The sequence below is a fragment of the Sorghum bicolor genome, chromosome 4 (genome assembly GCF_000003195.3).
Source record: "Sorghum bicolor cultivar BTx623 chromosome 4, Sorghum_bicolor_NCBIv3, whole genome shotgun sequence".
In the NCBI taxonomy this organism is placed as follows: Eukaryota; Viridiplantae; Streptophyta; class Magnoliopsida; order Poales; family Poaceae; genus Sorghum; species Sorghum bicolor.
The window spans coordinates 58,907,354-58,926,423 of record NC_012873.2 but is presented as its reverse complement, the minus strand read 5'-3'; the positions used below and the strand labels follow the sequence as shown (position 1 = coordinate 58,926,423).

Here is a 19,070-nt window from a genome sequence, read left to right as displayed (position 1 = left end):
GAAAAACGAAGGAAACGAAGCGCATAAGGACCATGGGCCTCCCTCCATCCAGCAAGCTTTGTGTGAACCCAAGCCCACACGACGGTATTGCCAAATGGGCCAGGTACATTAGTTGGGCCATGCGTTGCTTCGTCCCCACCAAAATATTTCCAATGAACACCTGGCTGGACATATTTCGGCTTAGGAGCTGATGCCATGTGATTGCATCAACGATCAGAGTTTAGGTTGTTTACAGTCACGACTCACGTACTGTCCGCAGCAGCACACTATTCACACAAATAACGACGTGGTCTCCACAGCATATATATATATATATATATATATATATATATATATATATATATATATATATATATATATAGGGTATGTTTGGTACGGTTCTTTATAAAACGGGTGAAGTTGTTTTTCTTCTCCTCTCATAACAACATGAATTGAGATGACTTCCTCATCTATCTCTCTTATCTATGCAAGAAGTAGTTGATGAAGCTATTTTACCAAACAATTTTTTCAAAATAGTTCAGCTTTATCTAGAATGTTATTCATGAAGCTATTTTTAAAAAAACGACTTTACTGCTGAACTTAAGCTACGACAAACAAGACCATACTCTACGATAATGGACATTCATACAGAGATCACCCTGATACCATTCTTCCGGCCAATTACGTTTGTGCAATAGCCTGACACGAAAGAACTGACGATTGCGCACCAAAAGTGCCATGCTACAGGGGGAGAGCAGTTTGCATTTTGGGCCTTGTTTAGTTCACTCAAAACAAAAAAGTTTTCAAGATTCTCCGTCACATCGAATCTTACGGCATATGCATAAAGCACTAAATATAGACGAAAATAAAAACTAATTAAACAGTTTGTCTGTAAATTACGAGACGAATCTTTTGATCCTAATTAGTCCATGGTTAGATAATATTTGCCACAAACAAACGAAAAGTGCTACAGTACCAAAATACAAAAACTTTTCACAACTAAACAAGGCCTTGAAGTTCTTGCTTCTTATTAAGTTCTTAATAGGCATAGCTGCCGCTGATAAGATGTACTTGTTGCAACTGTTGCCTTATTTAGTTTCAATTTTTTTTGCAAAATAGATATTGTAACATTTTCGTTTGTATTTTACAAATATTATTTAATCATAGACTAACTAAGCTCAAAATATTCGTCTCACAAATCTATATTTAATATTCGTCATAGACTAACTAATTACAGATAAACTGTGCAATTAGTTTTTTTATCTATATTTAATGTTTTATGTATGTGTCGCAAGATTTGATGTAACGAAAAAACTAAAAAACTTTGCAACATTTTTTGGGAACTAAACAAGGCCCGTGTATCCAAAATCTCCCAAGAAACTTGCAACTCTGAGCCTTTCAGTCTGAACTCTGAAAAAACTTCAGGTGTCCGCGCAACACTTAAAGACTGTACGGGGATAAGAATCAATCCATTGAATCAGGTCACCATCATCATGCCGTTAATCATTGTACAAACAGTGACCAAATGATTGTTAAGTAATTTATTGATTTGCTTGCCATACCACGCCACACGCTAGACGCTAGACCGATCCATGTTGCTTTCATTTTACTGTACATGACTAACTGCACGGCGTAAATGATATACGGCTCTGAATACTGTACGGGTACAGCATTTGCTGCTTGCGTTACGCCACTGTTTCGCTGATGAGCCGACAGTTACAGTGCTCTCTGTTTCTGTGGAGCTATTCACGGGTTGACGCGGCCTTGGTTTAAATTTTTTTTGCAAAATAAATATAATATTTTCGTTTGTATTTGATAAATATTATTCAGTTATGAATTAATTAGATTTAAAAGATTCGACTAACAAATTACAGATATACTGTGCAATTAGTTATTATTTTTATTTATATTTAATGTTCTATATATACGTCGCAGGATTATTTTTTTTATAAATTTTTTTAAAACTAAACAAGGTGAAGCCGGTTGTGAATGTCCGTAGGAGAAGCTGGAATCTACCACACGGAAGTGAACATTCGGAGCAGCAGAGACACGCATGTTCCGTCCATCATCTGGTCATCTCGATCATTTGCCTTCCTCTCGTGTCCATTCTCATGCAGCAGCTTTTAAATGCGGGCCGGGTAGCTGCTGTCCCCCCTTTTCGCCATGATGGAGTTCATCAGCTGCTACATCGAATGACTTGTCATGTGATGATGCACTCTATCCTCTTCGTTAGGTGAGGCGTGTCTGTCAGAGGATCTGGATGTGTTGTGTGTGTAGTGTAGCTAGAGAGGTCCTGGGTTATGGGAATGCATGGCACCACCGAGCTTTCTGAAAGTTCCAGTGCAGAGGTGTGTTGGTATGTCTGCTGGATCTTTCTGCCTTCTTCAGTTTTTCTCATCTTCTGATTATAACATTACAGCTCTTTGCCTCTTTGTTCATAATAAGCCAGTAAAGCATGGATCCCTTTTGTCAAAAAGGGAAATAAAGGAAGCTAGTACCTTAGAATAGAGCCGCAAAAGTCACACTGGAAAAACAAAAACGATCTAGATAACACGGTAGTTACCGGCCTGTCGGCATTTCGATCGATCTAACCTACACATCAGAAAAAGATGATCGATCCATTCTGTCGGAATCCGAACAGTGAGCTTGTGAGTCCAGCATCACAGTTGCAGAAACACTGAACCTTGCTTAAGGTTCCATTCAGCTTTGATGCTGCCGGCCCAAGATTGGTCCCGCGACTGACTGAAAGATGCCACTGAACACAATGCTCAACGTGCTAACCTCCAAGTGCGTCCGGGACTTGATGAGTGGAGGGTCCACTCATCTGCTGCGCTTCCGTTTCCCGCCAATGTCTGTTTCCTCTGAATCACTTCCACACTTGTAACAAATAAACTCTCTGAAAGTTGCAGCTATCACTAACCAAGTAAATTAATCATAGATGAGAAAAAACAAAATCCACTCGCATCCCTCTCGGCTGTGATCCTCCTGCCGGCAGGTGATGCGTCACACGTACATGCATGCCTTTAACTTGCGCTTTGCGTCGGTAAGTGCAAGCTCTCTCTATTCCTTTTTTTGGGCAGCGCGAGCGAACTGTGGCCAAGTGACAAGTCCTTCTTTACGAAAATGGTTTCACTTTGCCTTTTGATACCTGCTGATGACATTTCATCTGCCTGAGGCTTGACAGTCCGTTAATGCACTACATGTAAGCAGTTTTGTTGCCTCTCACGCCAAAAAGCCTCCCCGACAAATAGAGAGCACTTGTGCGTGCGTTGATGGGACCTTTTCAAAGTTTAAATACCCGGCGAGGTCGTTCCTAATCTCAGAACATGCGCTGATTACACATATTGAAACTAGTATATACTAGGATTAAGATAGCTCAAGTGGCGGCAGGCAAAGGTTAGTGACCACTTTGCTGTCTGGCACCCGTGAGAGACAGGCCCGCATAATCTACGTCCCTTCGCATCTTTATTTTTGGCTATTGCGATGTGTATATGTTTATGCATATGCCGGGTTAGTGTACGTACACGATGCCGTTGCTTGATTCGTGCTGTACGTTTTGTGACGGTGCGAGGCTACCTGTTTTTGTAGTGTTATCTGCGTACATGTACATCCATCCGTCCTATTCAGGTGGCATATAAGAATAAGAATCTACGGATTCGTGGGCGTGCCTCCGTCGTGGCCAACATCGGAACCCACCACCGCACTATGCCTCTTCATCCTGTCTCGCCAAAGGCTCCCCCGCTGCTGCTGACCTGCTGTATTGCTTTGTCATCTAGTAACTGCATCCGCACAGGATATGGATTTTGTTCTGCAAATTGCATGGGTGGTCTGGTCTGGTCTGGTCTGATGCTGCCGAGTGCCGAATGCATGGCCCTCTGACGTGTGCTTTCGCGAGCCTTACATACATCTCTGTAAGGGAACACAGCTCCAAATCAGATTCATCTTCTTCTTCAAAGAAAAAAAAAACAGCTTCAAATCACCCTGGATGAATTGCTGCAGACCTGCTTGGTAAATCTGACGAAATCGATTCGATAGAGCGCAGAGGCTGAACACTGGTTGACACTGAAACTGGTTTAGTTCCTTGAAGCTGTTTGGTCGCCCCACCCTGGCTATTATTGTGCAGAGATTATACGGTACTACCTCTGCGATCATCATGCCCGCAGCATGCATGGAGCCCTCATAGGAAGGTGCACTGCACCCATGGTCCATGGACACGCACCACAGCGGACACAGATCAGCGGAAGGTGGTCGCGTTGATTGATTGCCTAGTGATTACCGCGGCAGCGACCGTCGTGGTTCACCTGCTCAAAGCAAGAGACAGGGTAATTTCCAACAAAAAAAATCATCCCGAATATCAAATTTTTTAGACACATGAGCATTAAATACACATTAAAAATAACTATTTACATAATTTGTATCTACTTAAGTCATGATTAGATACAAATGTGCAAGAACTAAACAAGGCCTAAGGCCAGTCTCAATGCATATTTCATGGGAGTGTCATGCACATTAAATAGGGTGCCACATAAGCAAAATTGTTGACTTGGCAGAGTCATTAAATGAAGGAGTTTCATCAGATGAGAGAAGAGTTTCATCCCCATAAAACTCTTATGGCTCGGTTACCTAATTTATAGTCTTTGTAACTGTGTCATGAAACTATGCATTGAGACTGGCCTGAGACTGATACGAGTTCAGCCAGGCATTACTCCGCGGCGTACGTGCGTGGCTCAGGCTATTCTCGTGGGTTCGTGCCCGCGTTCTCATGCATGGTCCCCTGCACGGCATGCTCGCTCGGTTCACCTCACTCATCAGGTCCCCTCCTGCACGCTCGCTCGCTCGCTGTTGCTGTCGACCGTGCGGTGGCACTGACCGGACCGCGCGACGGAGCACCTCGCATGGCGGTACGCCTGGAAGGAGGGGCTCGGCGCTCGCTTTCGCAGCATTAAATCCGCGTGGACGCATGCCGCGCCCGACGACGGCGACGCGGTGCGCACGGACAGCGGGCGGGACAGGCGCCCCGGGCCGGCGCGCCCACTTCCGTTCCGGAACGCGGAAGCCTTCATGGCGCCGGCTTCTACACGCACACGCTCGGTGCGGCGGCGTACAAATACGCTGTCGGGGACGACGGTGGATGCAGACGACTCGCTGGCACCGATCGTCTACCAGCCGGTGCCGGCTGCCGCATGGGGGTTTCCATCGTAACCTCATACGAGTACGTAGCTTAGCCTGCAAGAACCAACTGTTAGCCGGTTTGCTTAAGGACTAATAGCTCAAGTGTATTGATTGCGAGCGGCCGGACGGGTTTAGGGTTAGAGGCCATGGGCCAGCAGCAGGAAGCAGCCAGCGCTCGCGTCGTTGAGCCATCACGCGCGGGGCCGGGGGGGGGGGGGGGCATGGCGGGCGTTAATGCAGGGGCGCAAGTAGCGGCGACAAGAGGCTGGCATGGGAAGCGACGGGTCCTGTACCTGGGGATGGAGATCGGAGGTGAAACTGATGCGGCGTTACTGCAAGTACTCACATTCATGTGGTGTACAACACGAGTTGTACCTTCTGTGGTCAATGTATGCGCCTGTTCGCTTTCACCGTTGCTCTCGCCGCGTCGTGTCGTACTGTCGTGTGAGCCCGAGGGGAGCGAGCAACGGGCCCGGTGTACTGTGGACGTACAAATCGACGGAAAAAGACCTGGAGGAAATGTATACCGCTGGGAACAGATCTACCACTCGTCACCGTCCTGAGGCTATTTTGCATCCCAAAAATGTATTGCGAGATGGCAGTTTTTTTTTCTTACATCGCCAAGAACAAACACAAACACTGCCATCACCAGTCAGTCTGACTGCACGGTGAATTAATCGGTGACTTCGCGCGGCTGAATGCCAAATAGAGTACTCCTATCAAATGCAGTGACCAGAGGAGGACAGCATGACAAAAGTCCATGTGGGGCCACCACCCAGCACTGTTCGGTAGGCCGACGGCCCGAAGCTCCGGGCCCAGGCCCACGTGTCCCTCTCACGTTAGCCCGGGGCCCAGCACTAGGGGGGTCCAGGTCCATATCCCGGTCCAAGTGGACTTGCCCGCCCGTCCTTGTCACGCCCTCCTCCCTCTGCCAGAAGCCGAAACGGAGCAGCAGTAGTGGCATTCGCAAGGCAACGGCCCACGATCCGTGTCGCACAGGCGTTGGTTCCTCCAGCCTGTGTGTGGCGCCTCGCCGTGCGGCGCTCGCTCGCTGTGCTGCAGTGACGGTGGGCGCCACGACAGGGGGCCGGGAGGCAGGCATGTGCATGGGGGAGAGAGGGGCAGGGACCGCGGCCCACGGCAGCTGCTAGCGGCCTGTGCCTTGTCGTCCTGCGACGGCCGGACCCCGACTAACTGACGCCTGCCCGCCGCGACCGCGACGGCGAGACCATGGGGCGGGAGGAGACGACGGAACCGCGCGCGGGCCGCGCTGGAACTGGAACCAATGATCCGGATCGCAAGAGGCCCGGCCGGTGGCGTCCTGATGCCATTTGAAAAAGCATCTGTGTAACGCAATGCGACGACGCGACATTATAGGCTGGCGATGTTGCCGTGCAAACACCCGGATCGAATGATCGATCACGCGTTGCATAATTACTGGGGATCGGATAAACGTCAAGCACGTCTAGACGAACGATCTCGCACTGCTGGATATATACATGAACACAGCAGGTTAGGGGGGACGTTAGGCGACGCCTATTGCTAGAACGAAGTGTTTCAATGAAGATAAGAAGGCAGCAGGCGCACGTCTTTTTCGTCGTCTCTTGTTCACTCACGTCGTCCCCATCCCATGGCTCCACGACGACGACGATCATCCGGCTCCGGCAGGCCCCAGCGATCGGACATCTCAGAAGCCGCCATGCGTGGGGTGCCAGTTCGCTCACTGCTCGCCCACAGTTACGCCTGCCGGCCCCGTGGAAACTGACACGAGGAAACGGGCACGGCGGCATGGCACGGCGCCGAGCCGTGACCGTGACATGTCACTGTGCGCTCCCGCGTCCGTGTCAGGGCCGGCGCCATCATCGTTCAACGCACACCACGGCAGGCACATCCCGTCATCGGATCAGATGCCGGACCGGACCGGCCGGGCTAGCTAGCGCTAGGCCACCCCCACCCCTCGTCCTGGGATAGATAGACAGATGGATCGATGGATCAGGGACCGCGACGAACAGACTCCGCCGCGCGCTGCCGGTGCGTGACATGGCGTGGCACCGGCCGGCCGGCGGGGTTGGCGCGCGCGTCCTCTCGGTCCCCCGGGCCTCCGGCCTCCGCTGACGAGGACTAGCGTAGCGTGAGCCAGCGCAGGACGCGGCCCCGCGTGCCGGCGCCTTTGGTTCGGGCGGGGCACTGACCACCGAGGCCTTTCCGCGGAAAGGGAAGCCGGCCGGGGGCACGAACGCCGGAGGCGAGCCACGAGCCAAAGGAAGCGCGGGCATGTGCCGCCATGCTCGACGCCGGCCGCCGGGCGATCGATCGATCGATCGAGCAAAAGCCTCGTGCCAACTGAACCGCGGTGGCGGCCGTACGAGTACGAGCTGGTCCTTGCGCCCCTGGGGCCCCGGCATCGGCATGGCACGCGCGACGATCGACTTGGCAACTAGCTAGAGACGAGGGGTATAATAACTTACAGAATGGCTTAGTTTAGTAGCAAATATCTCTCATGTCGAACTGGTGGATGCATCAGATTATTTCAGATGGAGTTTAACCAGATCAGGTTTATTCTCTGTCCGGTCCCTGTATCTCCATCTTATAGATACAAATATACCTTTTCGTCATAGAAAGATCTGGAAGATAAAAGTACCTCTAAAAATAAAAATTTTTCTTTGGTTCCTGCAAAGGGGTGTCGTCCTTACCAAAGACAACCTAGCCAGAAAAAATTGGAAAGGGAGTCAGAAGTGTATCTGTTGTAATGGGAATGAATCTATTCAACATTTATTCCTAGACTGTCCCCTTGCCAAAATGATTTGGAGATTTATCTTTTATGCTACTAATCTGACTCAACCTAGATCAATCAGCCACATGTTTGGTAATTGGCTATCTAATCAGAATAAAAAGATTAGAAATTTGATTTGGGTAGGGGTGGCTGCTATGTTTTGGGCTATTTGGAGATGTCGTAATGATGTTGTTTTTAATAGAATAAAATCTAACTCTATTATACAGGTCATTTTCAGGGGAGCGTACTGGTTACGCTTTTGGGCCCAATTGCAGCATGAAGAGCAAGCCAAGGACGCGCTCTCGATGATGAGCAAGAAATTAGAAGTCATTGCGTTAGAGATATCCAATAAAGGATGGAAACATTTATATTGTTTGAAATAGCGTTCTGGTCGTTTTATAAGACTATGGCTTCCTCTTTTTCACTTGATCCAAGTTTCTGTAATTTTGAACTGTGCACATCCTCAGATGTAGAGGCCGAATTGTTATCCACTATTAAAAAAAAGCCAGAGACGAGGGGTGGCATGCACGGGTCCGTCTGCCACTCGGATTCGCCACGCCGTGCAGGGTTGCGTCCACTGGTTTTGTGACTCCCACGCATGCCAGCCGCGTGTAGCTGCTTCCTGCAGCGTTTTGTATGCGTAGTAGCACTAGCAGGTACGTACTCCTATACAGAAGGTCAGGGGTAGCGTCGATCGAGTAGCTGCCTGCTAGCATGCACGGACCGACCCATGGTCGATCGTCTTTCTCGCTGCGTCGCTTTCCTCCCTTTTCGCCATCGAGGATCGTTGCGGCCATGATGAGTGCGCTCACGGGCTACCCATCTCCCCTTGTTCCTCCTTCCAGGCACACCATCATGAGCCTCTGACAGCGGCATCTCCTTCTCGCTGGTTTTCCTTTCCCTGCCCGTGCAAGTCCCCTCCGAGGCTCCGATCCGTGGAGCCAGCAAGCACAATGGTCGCGTTCCCTTTTGTCCGATCACATCCCTTTACTCTCGTCGCCGGAATCGCTGGCATAGCCGGCTGGCTGGCATATGTTTGCAGGAGAACATGTACCCTGCACCCGACGACGCTGGGATGGGAGTCGTGGGATCGTCCTCTTCTTGTTGACTGTTCTTACTGTCTCTATAAAGCAAAAGTTCGTCCGATCGGTCCAATACCTTTGGCTTTTGGCCATTGGGACGACCCATCGAACGTGTCTATTTAATGGATCACCGAGCCTGATATCTTCAGCATCTGATAGGAGACAAGGCAACCTTGAAGTTTGAACGCCATGCATGAATCGTTCATGAGACACATGAATTAGGTCTTGTTTAGTTGGAGAAAAAAAGTTTTAGCTAGTATAGCACTTTCGTTTGTATTTAACAATTATTGTCCAATCATAGACTAACTAGGTTCATAAGATTCATCTCGTAAATTACAGGTAAACTATATAATTAGTTATTTTTATCTATATTTAATGTTTTATGCATACGTATAAAGATTCGATGTGACGGAAAATCTTTAAAAAATTTAGAAACTAAACAAAGCCTTATACTAGCAAATAGCGACAGCCTTTTTAGGGCCTATAAAGCTATAGCGTAGATAAGGCAGGTAGCAGTTTATAAGAAAAACTTCAAAATACATTTACTTGATTATAGAAACATGACAATGACAATCATGAATTTTGGTGATCACAAATTAGAGTATGTTTCGTAAACTCAAGTGTTCATTTCTTTTTCTAAAATATCAACTTCATAAGTAGATAATAACTAGATTGTCACCATTGTAGCTGAAATTAAAATAGCGGCACTATTTTAAGGCTACAGCAATTTAGCAGTGCTATAGTGCAATATAACAATTGCAGTTGACATAGCAGCAGAAATGATAGTAACTTAGCTCGAGCAGCTATATAAGGCTGCTATACCCCGCTATTCAAAACTATACTAAAAATTTTGAACAAAGTTTTTACAGTTGCATCGTAAAATGGAAGATATATACAGATATTGATGATGTGTTTGGACTCCTTCCTCATGCTCGCATCGTCTTGCCAAGCGATAAATTGAAATAAATAGTGTGCTAAGCTTATTTTTCTCACCTACCTCGTCATCCATGCAAGCAAGTTTTGCTACCCTGGGCAAGCCAATTTGGCAGGCGGCGAGGCGAGGGAACGAATCCACTGAGTGACCCAAACAATCTCTCCCGCTCCATGCCACTTCAACGTAATCACACAAGGGCATACGATTCACACTAATTGCATATTTGGACCGTCACTCATGCTCACCTTATCTCGCCGAGCAAGAAACTAAAATCTTTGGTTCCTTTTCTCGCCTTGCTGCTTAGGCCTTGTTTAGTTCCGAAATTATTTCGGATTCCGGTACTGTAGCACTTTCGTTTTTATTTGACAAATATTATCCAATTATGGACTAACTAGGCTTAAAAGATTTATCTCGTAATTTACAGTCAAACTGTGTGATTAGTTTTTGTTTTCGTCTATACTTAATGCTTTATGCATGTGCCGCAAGATTCGATGTGACAGGGAATCTTGAAAACTTTTTGGATTTCGGGGTGAACTAAACAAGGCCTTACTTGTGCAAGTTTTTTTTTTGTTAGCTTAGGCAGCCAAATCTAGCTCATAGCCTCACAGGCGTTGGCAACACTCTGCTTGTTAGGTGAGGCAAGGGAATCGAGTGAGTGAACCGCACAACTAGGGCTATAACAAGTTTGTTAAAATAATTCGATCCCTCAAACTTATTTTTATTTTAAAATAAAATGAGTTAATTTGTGATAGCTTCCAATTTTAACTCAGCTTGTTAAGCTCGGTGCTCAGTTAAAGAAGATTTCGAGTAATACAAGACATACCAATTTTGAAGACAACTCAAAAACAGGTCGAGTCGGCTCATTTTATCCACTCATACAAACTATTGTTCTACTTGATGCATAACCAGTTTCTGGTTAAGGAAAAGGAATGATAGATGAGCAATGCCAAGACGATCAAGCTAGCTACGTTCAGAGAGATGGCGGATGAGGATCAGAGGATGGCTCTATTTGCCATTTGCAAGATGCAAAGCCAGCAGTCCAGCACGTACGGTTACATGCATGCCGCGAGATGGCCGTATATATGGCCATGTGGCCCATGGGCCGGCGACACGGCCCACGGCACGGCCTTTTGGCACGGCCCACGGGCGGCACGGCACGGCAGGCCGCGTGCCCGTGCCGGCACGGCCCGGTGCCCCGTGTAGTGCATGGGCCGCCGGCTTGGCCCATGACACGGCACGGGCACGGCACGCCCAAAACGCCGGCACGGCGCCTCGCGCCCTCGCCCACGCGGCCAGTGGCCACGCCCAGCCGTATATAACCCCCCCACCCAGACGCGGCCACCCACACCCTAACCCTAATCCTCCCACCCTGCCGCCGTCTACTCTTCTTCGACTCTTCGTCTTCGCCTCCCTCCGATCCGATACGCCGCCGTCGGTCGCCTGCTCACCTTGAGCTCGCCGGACCAGCTTTGTTCCGGTGACCTCGCTCTTCTCCCTGACTCCCTCAGTCCCTCTCCTACCTCTCCTTTCACTAGTTCCCTTCCCTACTCCTCCGGTGTACCATGTGAGTCGTTGTCCTGTCTATTCTTCCGCCGCCGCTCACCGTCGGTCTAACGGTGCTCTCTCGTTCGTTCTCTCTCGTACGCTCCTCCGGTGTACCATGCTCGCTCTCCGGCACTGGGCTCCGGTGGCATAGGTCAGTAAACCCTAACCCTAACGCTAAACCCTAACCCTAACCCTCTGATCTGACCCCTTCCTATTCTTCTTTGCATTCACAGGTTGCCGTTGGTGGTGCCTGACGCTGCGTCGTCCTCCTCTGGAGGCGCCATGGCAAGGCCGCCAAAGCGCCCATGTTCACCGTCGAGGGACGGTGCTGGAGGTGCTGGTAGGGGGCGGATCCGGCCTCCCCTCAATCCATCGGGCTTGGTGACGAAGCCAGTTGGCGTGGATGTTCCACCACACCGTGCCGACGGCGACGAGCCGGAGCCCGAGGAGGAGCTGGAGATCGGGAACGACGACGACGTCCGCGAGGACACATCAGTGCTGTTCGGCATCGATATCGGTGACGGCCCGAACCCGATCGGTGTGGTGGACTTGGATCCGTCCGAGGATACTAATGGTAATGCTATCTCATCTGGTAAGCGCTCTGCTTGTTGGGAGGATTTTGTCCCTATCCTTGACGACAATGAGGTTCGAACTCACGCCATCTGTAAACGTTGTGGTAAAAAATTTGCTGCTAGAGCTTCGATTGGCACTGGATCCTTGAATAGGCACATGCTTGCTTGTAGGAAAAAACATGATAATGATCGTAAGGTCCAATCTAGGTTGTCTACGAATGCTGATGGGGTGCATAACTGGATTTATGATGCTTCTCGTGCTCGTGATGAACTGTGTTGGTTGATTGCTAGGCTTGATCTTCCATTAGGCATTGGTGAGACACAGGCCTTTGAAGATTACATTAAGCGTGCTCATAATCCTAGGTTCCAGAAGGTTTCTAGGCAGACCACTACTAGAGACATGTGGAAATTGTTTAATGAACAACGTGCTTTGCTTAAGAATTCTTTGATGCCTGCTTGTTCATCTGTTGCTTTAACATCTGATATCTGGTCTGGTAATGCTAAGGAGGATTATATTTCTGTTGTTGCTCATTATGTTGGTGCTGATTGGGAGTTGCATAAAAAAGTTATTGGGTTTAGGCTCATTGATGCAGCACATACTGTTGAGAACATAGCTGAAAAAATAGACAGTGTAGTTGAGGAGTTTGGTTTGATTGATAAGGTCTTTGTTGTGTCTCTTGATGATGCTTCAGCTAATACTAAGACTTTTGAAATCTTGGAACCTATCTTCTTTGGTTACATGGGATCATATCCTGCACCTACGAGGGATGATCCTCTCAAAGTCAAGTATTTGCTTGTGCATCAGCGTTGTGCATGCCATATTATTAATCTGATTGTTAAGTCTGGCTTAAAGAGGTTTGATCCCTATCTTGATGCTTTCAGAACTGCAATAAACTTTCTGAATTCCTCTAATACCAGAATTGCTTTGTTTAAGAATTACTGTAATGCTCAGGGTATTAGACCTAGAAAATTTGGCTTAGATATGGATGTTAGATGGAATTCTACCTATTTGATGCTTAAGCATTTGCTGCCATATAAAGATGTATTTTCTGTGTGGTGCAACTCTAATTATGGTGAAACATTGTTGACTCCCCTACACTGGTATGTGGCTGAGCAGATCATGAAGTTCCTGCAACTGTTTTATGATGCAACTGTTGTTCTGTCTGGTGTTTACTATCCCACTGCTCCACTTATGTTGCATCATTTGCTTGACTTTGCTGAGCATTTGCATAAAGCTGAACATGATGAGAATTTCAGAAGCATTGCAATTCCTATGAAAAATAAGTTCCTTAAATATTGGAAGACAATCCCTCTGTTGTATTCTTATGCATTCATTCTTGATCCTAGAGCTAAGATGAAAGGGTTCTTTAATGTGCTTGAATTACTTGCTCAATATACTGGTACCTCTTATAGTTATAGTCTATACTATGGTGATGTGAAAGCTCAACTAACCAGATTGTTTAGCAAGTATCAGGAGAAATTTGGTGAAGCTCCTCGGCCTGAGAGGCCTGCAATGCCTACTGCTCATTCAGGTAAAAGCAAGCAGGCATGGGGAAAGATCTATGGAGGTCCTGATGCATCATCTGGCCCCTCCTCTTCATCTACTCAATCTAGTTCTGGTGTTAATGAGCTGTTAGCATACTTGGACAGTGACCCTCTCAATGATTGGGGGGACTCATTTGACATACTGCTATGGTGGCGTGACCACAAGCTAACCTATCCTATCTTATCGATTATGGCTCGCGATATCATGTCTGTTCCTGTATCTACTGTGTCTTCGGAGTCCTGTTTCAGCTGTACAGCCAGGATACTCGAAGACCGACGGCGGCGCTTGTTGCCTGAGCATGTGGAGATGCTCACCTGCCTGAAGGACTGGGACCAAGGGGCCAGAAAAGAACAGCATGCACCTGAGGACAAGGGCCTAGAGGAGTTGTTCGACAGCTTATTCCTGGATGAAGGAGAAGGCAGCGGTGGTGCTGCTGCTGGAGCTGGCGGTTAGAAGAAGTGCACCTGTCACCTCTAGAGGTAGTCATCATCATCTACTTGCCTTGTTTACATTTACATCGATCAAGCAAGTTGACAAGTTTTATTTGCAGGTATTTTTGGAATGGCTGTTGATTGAGTCATAATGAACATGAGGAGACACTTTTGGATTGGCTGTTGATGCAAGTTCCCTATTGGCCTTTTGTAATAGGATAGAAGTCCTGCTTCCTCTTTGTGAACTCAATCTGCCAGTTGTCTTGCCACTGATGTTGGCTATTGTAAATTTGTAATAGGATAGAACAACTAAGACTTGTGATTGTTGTTGTTGAACTTTGACTTTGAGCTGGCTGTACTCTTTTCCTTTCTAGGGTTTCTCACAAGGGTGAGTTTTACCTAGAAAGGTTTTTAATGAGGCAGCATTGCACATCAGCTCATTTTGACATATATGTATCATTTTCTTATAATTCTGTTCTTTGTTGTGTCAAAATGAAAGTGAACACTTTTTTCAACTGACGGACCGTGGGCTGACACGGCACGGCGCAATTGGCCGTGGCCAATGGGCGGCACGGCACGGAAAAGCAGTCCATGTGCCGTGCCGTGGGCCGCAGGCCTGGCCCATAGCACGGGCAGGCACGGCCGCACGGTGCAGCACGACGTGCCGCGTGACGTGTCAGCACGGCACGGTGGCCAACTATAGATGGCCGGTCACGGACTCGCGGTGTCACCTGTGGACCGTGGTCACTGGCAACTTTTCGTACATAGGCAAAGCAGAGACCAAGCGTGTTCCTAAAACAGTGTAGCGAGGGCTTCTTGTCACTCTCTTGGGCCCCAGCTTCCAGGCCAGGAGTCTCCAAAAGTCAGTCGATGTTTTCTGGCGAACATCCCCTGTTATTTTCTTTTTTACTACAACTCTTTTTTGGGTTCATGACTAGAACTGCGCCTGTCACTTGTATATGCCAGGATCATCTTTAAATCCGATACAATACAATGCATTGCGTGTGAAGGTTTTCTGTTATTACTTACACCACGTGACTTTCATATTCCTCACTAGATTCTATCGGATCTCTATGTGTGGGGCATTTGGCATAGATTTCACCACGTGATTTTCATATTCTTCACCGACTCCAGATTTTTTTTTAAGAAAAAAGCTCTACTCTTATTTTTGGTAGCCAAATATTTCCAGCTCCACCAATTCTATATCCACCAAAACATAGATTTCAATCACAGATGCATGAATTTTGTAGAGTTCCTCAAGGATGCTTTGAAAATTTTGGTTCTGTAAAGTTGATAAAAATTAATTCTTCTTCTTTTTTACCCTTTTCACTTCTTTCAAGTGGGAAAACATGAGAGGAAGATCTCCCGCTGATGGATTGCGGCTAGCTAGGTGTTGGACTAGCCCAGCATAGTGAATCCAAATATACAGTGGAGCTGTCCAAAACAGTTTAGAGCTGCTCTATGGCAAATCTAGGTGGAGTAGGTGTTCTCGCTCTGATTTTTCGGAGCTGACCTAGACAGGCCCTTAGTGCTGCCAATTCATCTTATCTTACAATTATTGATCAACAGCATCAACAAAACATGCACAATATATTGCATACGAGATGCGTTAAAAGGAAATACAAATCCTAACAATTTTGACAATAATGAGAAATATTTTGGTCTTTAATTCCATAGGCTATAATCATTATCATTAACAGTAGTCATTAAATATACTCATACAAATTATTTTGTCATTATAAAAAATACATGAAGTTATTTTCTAATTTACATCTAAATTACCCATCTCTATCGATATAAAAGATAATTTAACGCAACCCTTAAATTTCCTAAATTGTCCACCTCTGTCATTATTGCTATTATTAATCATTGTCCTCAATGAAACATCCATGTTATTGCTTACAAGACATGTTAAAAGAAAATTAGATTCTAAAAAATTCTCACAATAATTACAAATATTTTATGTAGACTATAATCATCATGGCCAATAGTAGCCACTGAATATATTTTGTTCATAAAAAGTCACTAATGCTAATATTATGAAACAAATGAAGTAACCTCCTAATTTTGCATTTAAATGACCCACCTCTCACTATAAAAGATAATTAAAAATAACCCTTAATTTTACATCCAAATTATCCACCTTAATCATTATAAAAAATAATCTAAAATAACACCTCAGTTTATATCTAAACTACCAATCTCTCTTACTTGTAAACTTGTATCATTATTAACAACCTCTACCATTATGGAATATGGATATAATTTAAAATAACCCTTAAATTTGTATCTAAGCTATCCACTTATGTACCATTATGAAATATAGTTTAAAGAGACACCTTTAATATTTATCCATGAAATGATTGAGATGTCACCTAGAGGGCATCTACTAAGTGTTTATCTCTCTTATGTCACAAAGGGTCAGGAGACGCACTAATAGTAACCATTCCCCACTCTAAATTAGCTAGCGGGTCTTAAATCAAACACAAAGTTTGAACAAGAACACCAATATTGCAGATACCAACCAGCCATGCGTCTGCCTATGCGCATGTAACGTGACCATGGTAACGAAGGGCAAATCTCTGAATCAGATGTTTAATTGTTCTCTATAGTCTTTGTTAGAAAGTCTGTATACTGGAGCGAGAGAGTAGAAATACGTTCCAGCCCTAATATGGTACTGTATTATCACATCAGCTTATTACCCCCAAACAAATTTGAGTAGAATACATGGGAAACCATTATAATAAAAAATGAGGCGAATTTATAGTTGGAATCAATGTTCAGAGACAAAATGCGTAGAGCATGCAAGTGATTGCAGGTCATGACTGCAACTGCAGCCTAACCAGAGAAGAGATTACTGTATGCAGAAGATTAGCTAAAAGGAGTTGGGGAGCACAAGGACCCAACAAAGCACTTAATGCGACAGCAACCTAGCGGGGCCTGATTGTCGCTGGATATGCTCCACAGGTCCACATCAAATCCCACATTAGCGCATAATGCCCTGCACCGGAAATGACCCCACTAACTTTATTTTAAATTATTTGTCTATCCAAATTACTATTTACTTCCACCTAAAACCTAAATTTTTTCAAGATATCTCGTCACATCAAATCTTTAAATGTATGCATGGAGTATTAAATATAGACGAAATAAAAACTAATTGTATAGTTTGATCAAAATTTACGAGGCAAAACTTTTCAGCCTAGTTAGTCCATGGTTAGACAATAATTACCACAAATAAACAAAAATGTTATACAGAAAGTAAACACGGCCTAACTGCCTACTAGCAACGGGACTGTTATGGAGGAGGAATCCCACGCTATTTTTTTCCCCAAATATAATTCTAGCAAGGGACAGATCAAACGGTGGGGCAGGGGGCTCTAGCCTCCCCTACGGCTGACGGAGTCAGAGCATCTCTAATAGTCTTTCTAAATTTCACTCTTTAAATCATCATTTAAAGAGTCATTTGCATAAAAAATCGCTTTCTATATTTTTTTTACTTTCCAACAGTTTTTGCTAAATCTCATGCGCACTCTACAGAGTCATTCTCGTCTTCTATATTTGGTTAGTGAAAAACCCAGAATAGACAATGACTATATTTAGATGACCATTTAGAGAAGTTGTTAGAGAGTAGTTTTTTACTAAAATTGTTATTCTTAGCATTTAGAAAGAATATACAAAGTCTATTGGAGATGCTCTCATAGAGCCTTGGAAGCCCGTCCTAGAAATTTTTCTGGATATGTTTTTTCCAAGCTATTTTGAAAAGGAAGAAGATTAAAAATTAGGTACTAATAACTAAACTTTTTAATCACCCTTATTTGGTTCTAGTACTAAAGGCCATTAAAGTAGTTAACAAAGACTAAACTATCTCTAATGAATGGACAAATCAGGATGGAGGCCAACAATAACGAGGGGCAAGGTCTGTCCACTGGGCACTTTAGCTACTCGTGAGATACTAATGTGACTAAACTATAATCCGTTTCTAATAAGTTTATTTGACAATTTGGTAGCTAAAGTGACTAAAAGGGGGAAAACCAAACAAACTCTTATACAAAATCACTAAGCAAACTCCGACTTTTCTTTTGAAGAAATAGCCAAGAGTTCTGCACCTTCTCAATCAGTTAGTAATTAAGCACATGTGCAGCAAAGTAGGACTAGATTCGTTTTTAGACAATGAAAGTAGGATTAGAGTAGATTTTACTATAAATAAAGGCTCATGTTTATTGCGAGCGTCCGGCGTGGCGAAGGGACGATGGTGGAAGGAAGTGCATGCTACGACTACGAGGCAGATCATAGGCTTGGACGCTTGGTGACTTGCCACGGCCTACGAACAAGGTTTGGTGGAAATAGGGTTTGAGCTCATGACTCACGAGGACGACAGTCGTGATAGTAGCTCATCTCTCAAAACAGATATATAGTGTCTTAGTGTCTATATATTATAGAGATATATATAGAAGAATTTTTTCTTGTGTAAAGTGGGTAATGAAAAAGTACGGTCCTCGACTGATTGGAGAATGATGATATATATAGATTGTTTATTGAAGAAAGAGTATACCATACCTGACCTGTTTCTGTTTTTGCAAAATAAAGAAAAAAAAACTTGCCTGCTATAATAGATGTGGGACTATGGGAATATGTATGTCCATAATTTTCTAGAGCAGTAACGGAAGCCGTATGTACCTGCCCCAGTCAATAACACGTCCCGATTTAGGTCTTGTTTAGATGTGAAAATTGTTTGAATTTCGCTACTGTAGCACTTTTGTTTGATTGTGGCAAATCTTGTCCAAATATAAACTAATTAGAGTCAAAAGATTCGTCTTACGTACAGTTAAACTGTATAGTTAATTTTTATTTTTATTAAAACTTTTTGGTTTGGGGTGAACTAAACAAGGCCTTGGCTCAAAAAAAAAAAAAAACGCCACGATTACTTTCGGACTCACTCACTCACCAATTTCCAGTACGGTGGCATATGCACGTATATGTGCCTCCACTCGTTCCGATATTATAGGCCGCACACAACTCTACCCGACAAGACC

The 19,070-nt window shown here is 45.3% G+C and overlaps 1 protein-coding gene across 1 annotated transcript; it reads left to right on the top strand.

Moving 5' to 3' along the window:
* LOC110434839 (zinc finger BED domain-containing protein RICESLEEPER 1-like) lies at window positions 11,011-14,056 on the top strand. Its single transcript, XM_021459587.1, has 3 exons — window positions 11,011-11,231; window positions 11,719-13,689; window positions 13,852-14,056. Exons 1-3 carry the CDS (start codon window positions 11,011-11,013, stop codon window positions 14,054-14,056), a joined length of 2,397 nt encoding a protein of 798 aa, XP_021315262.1.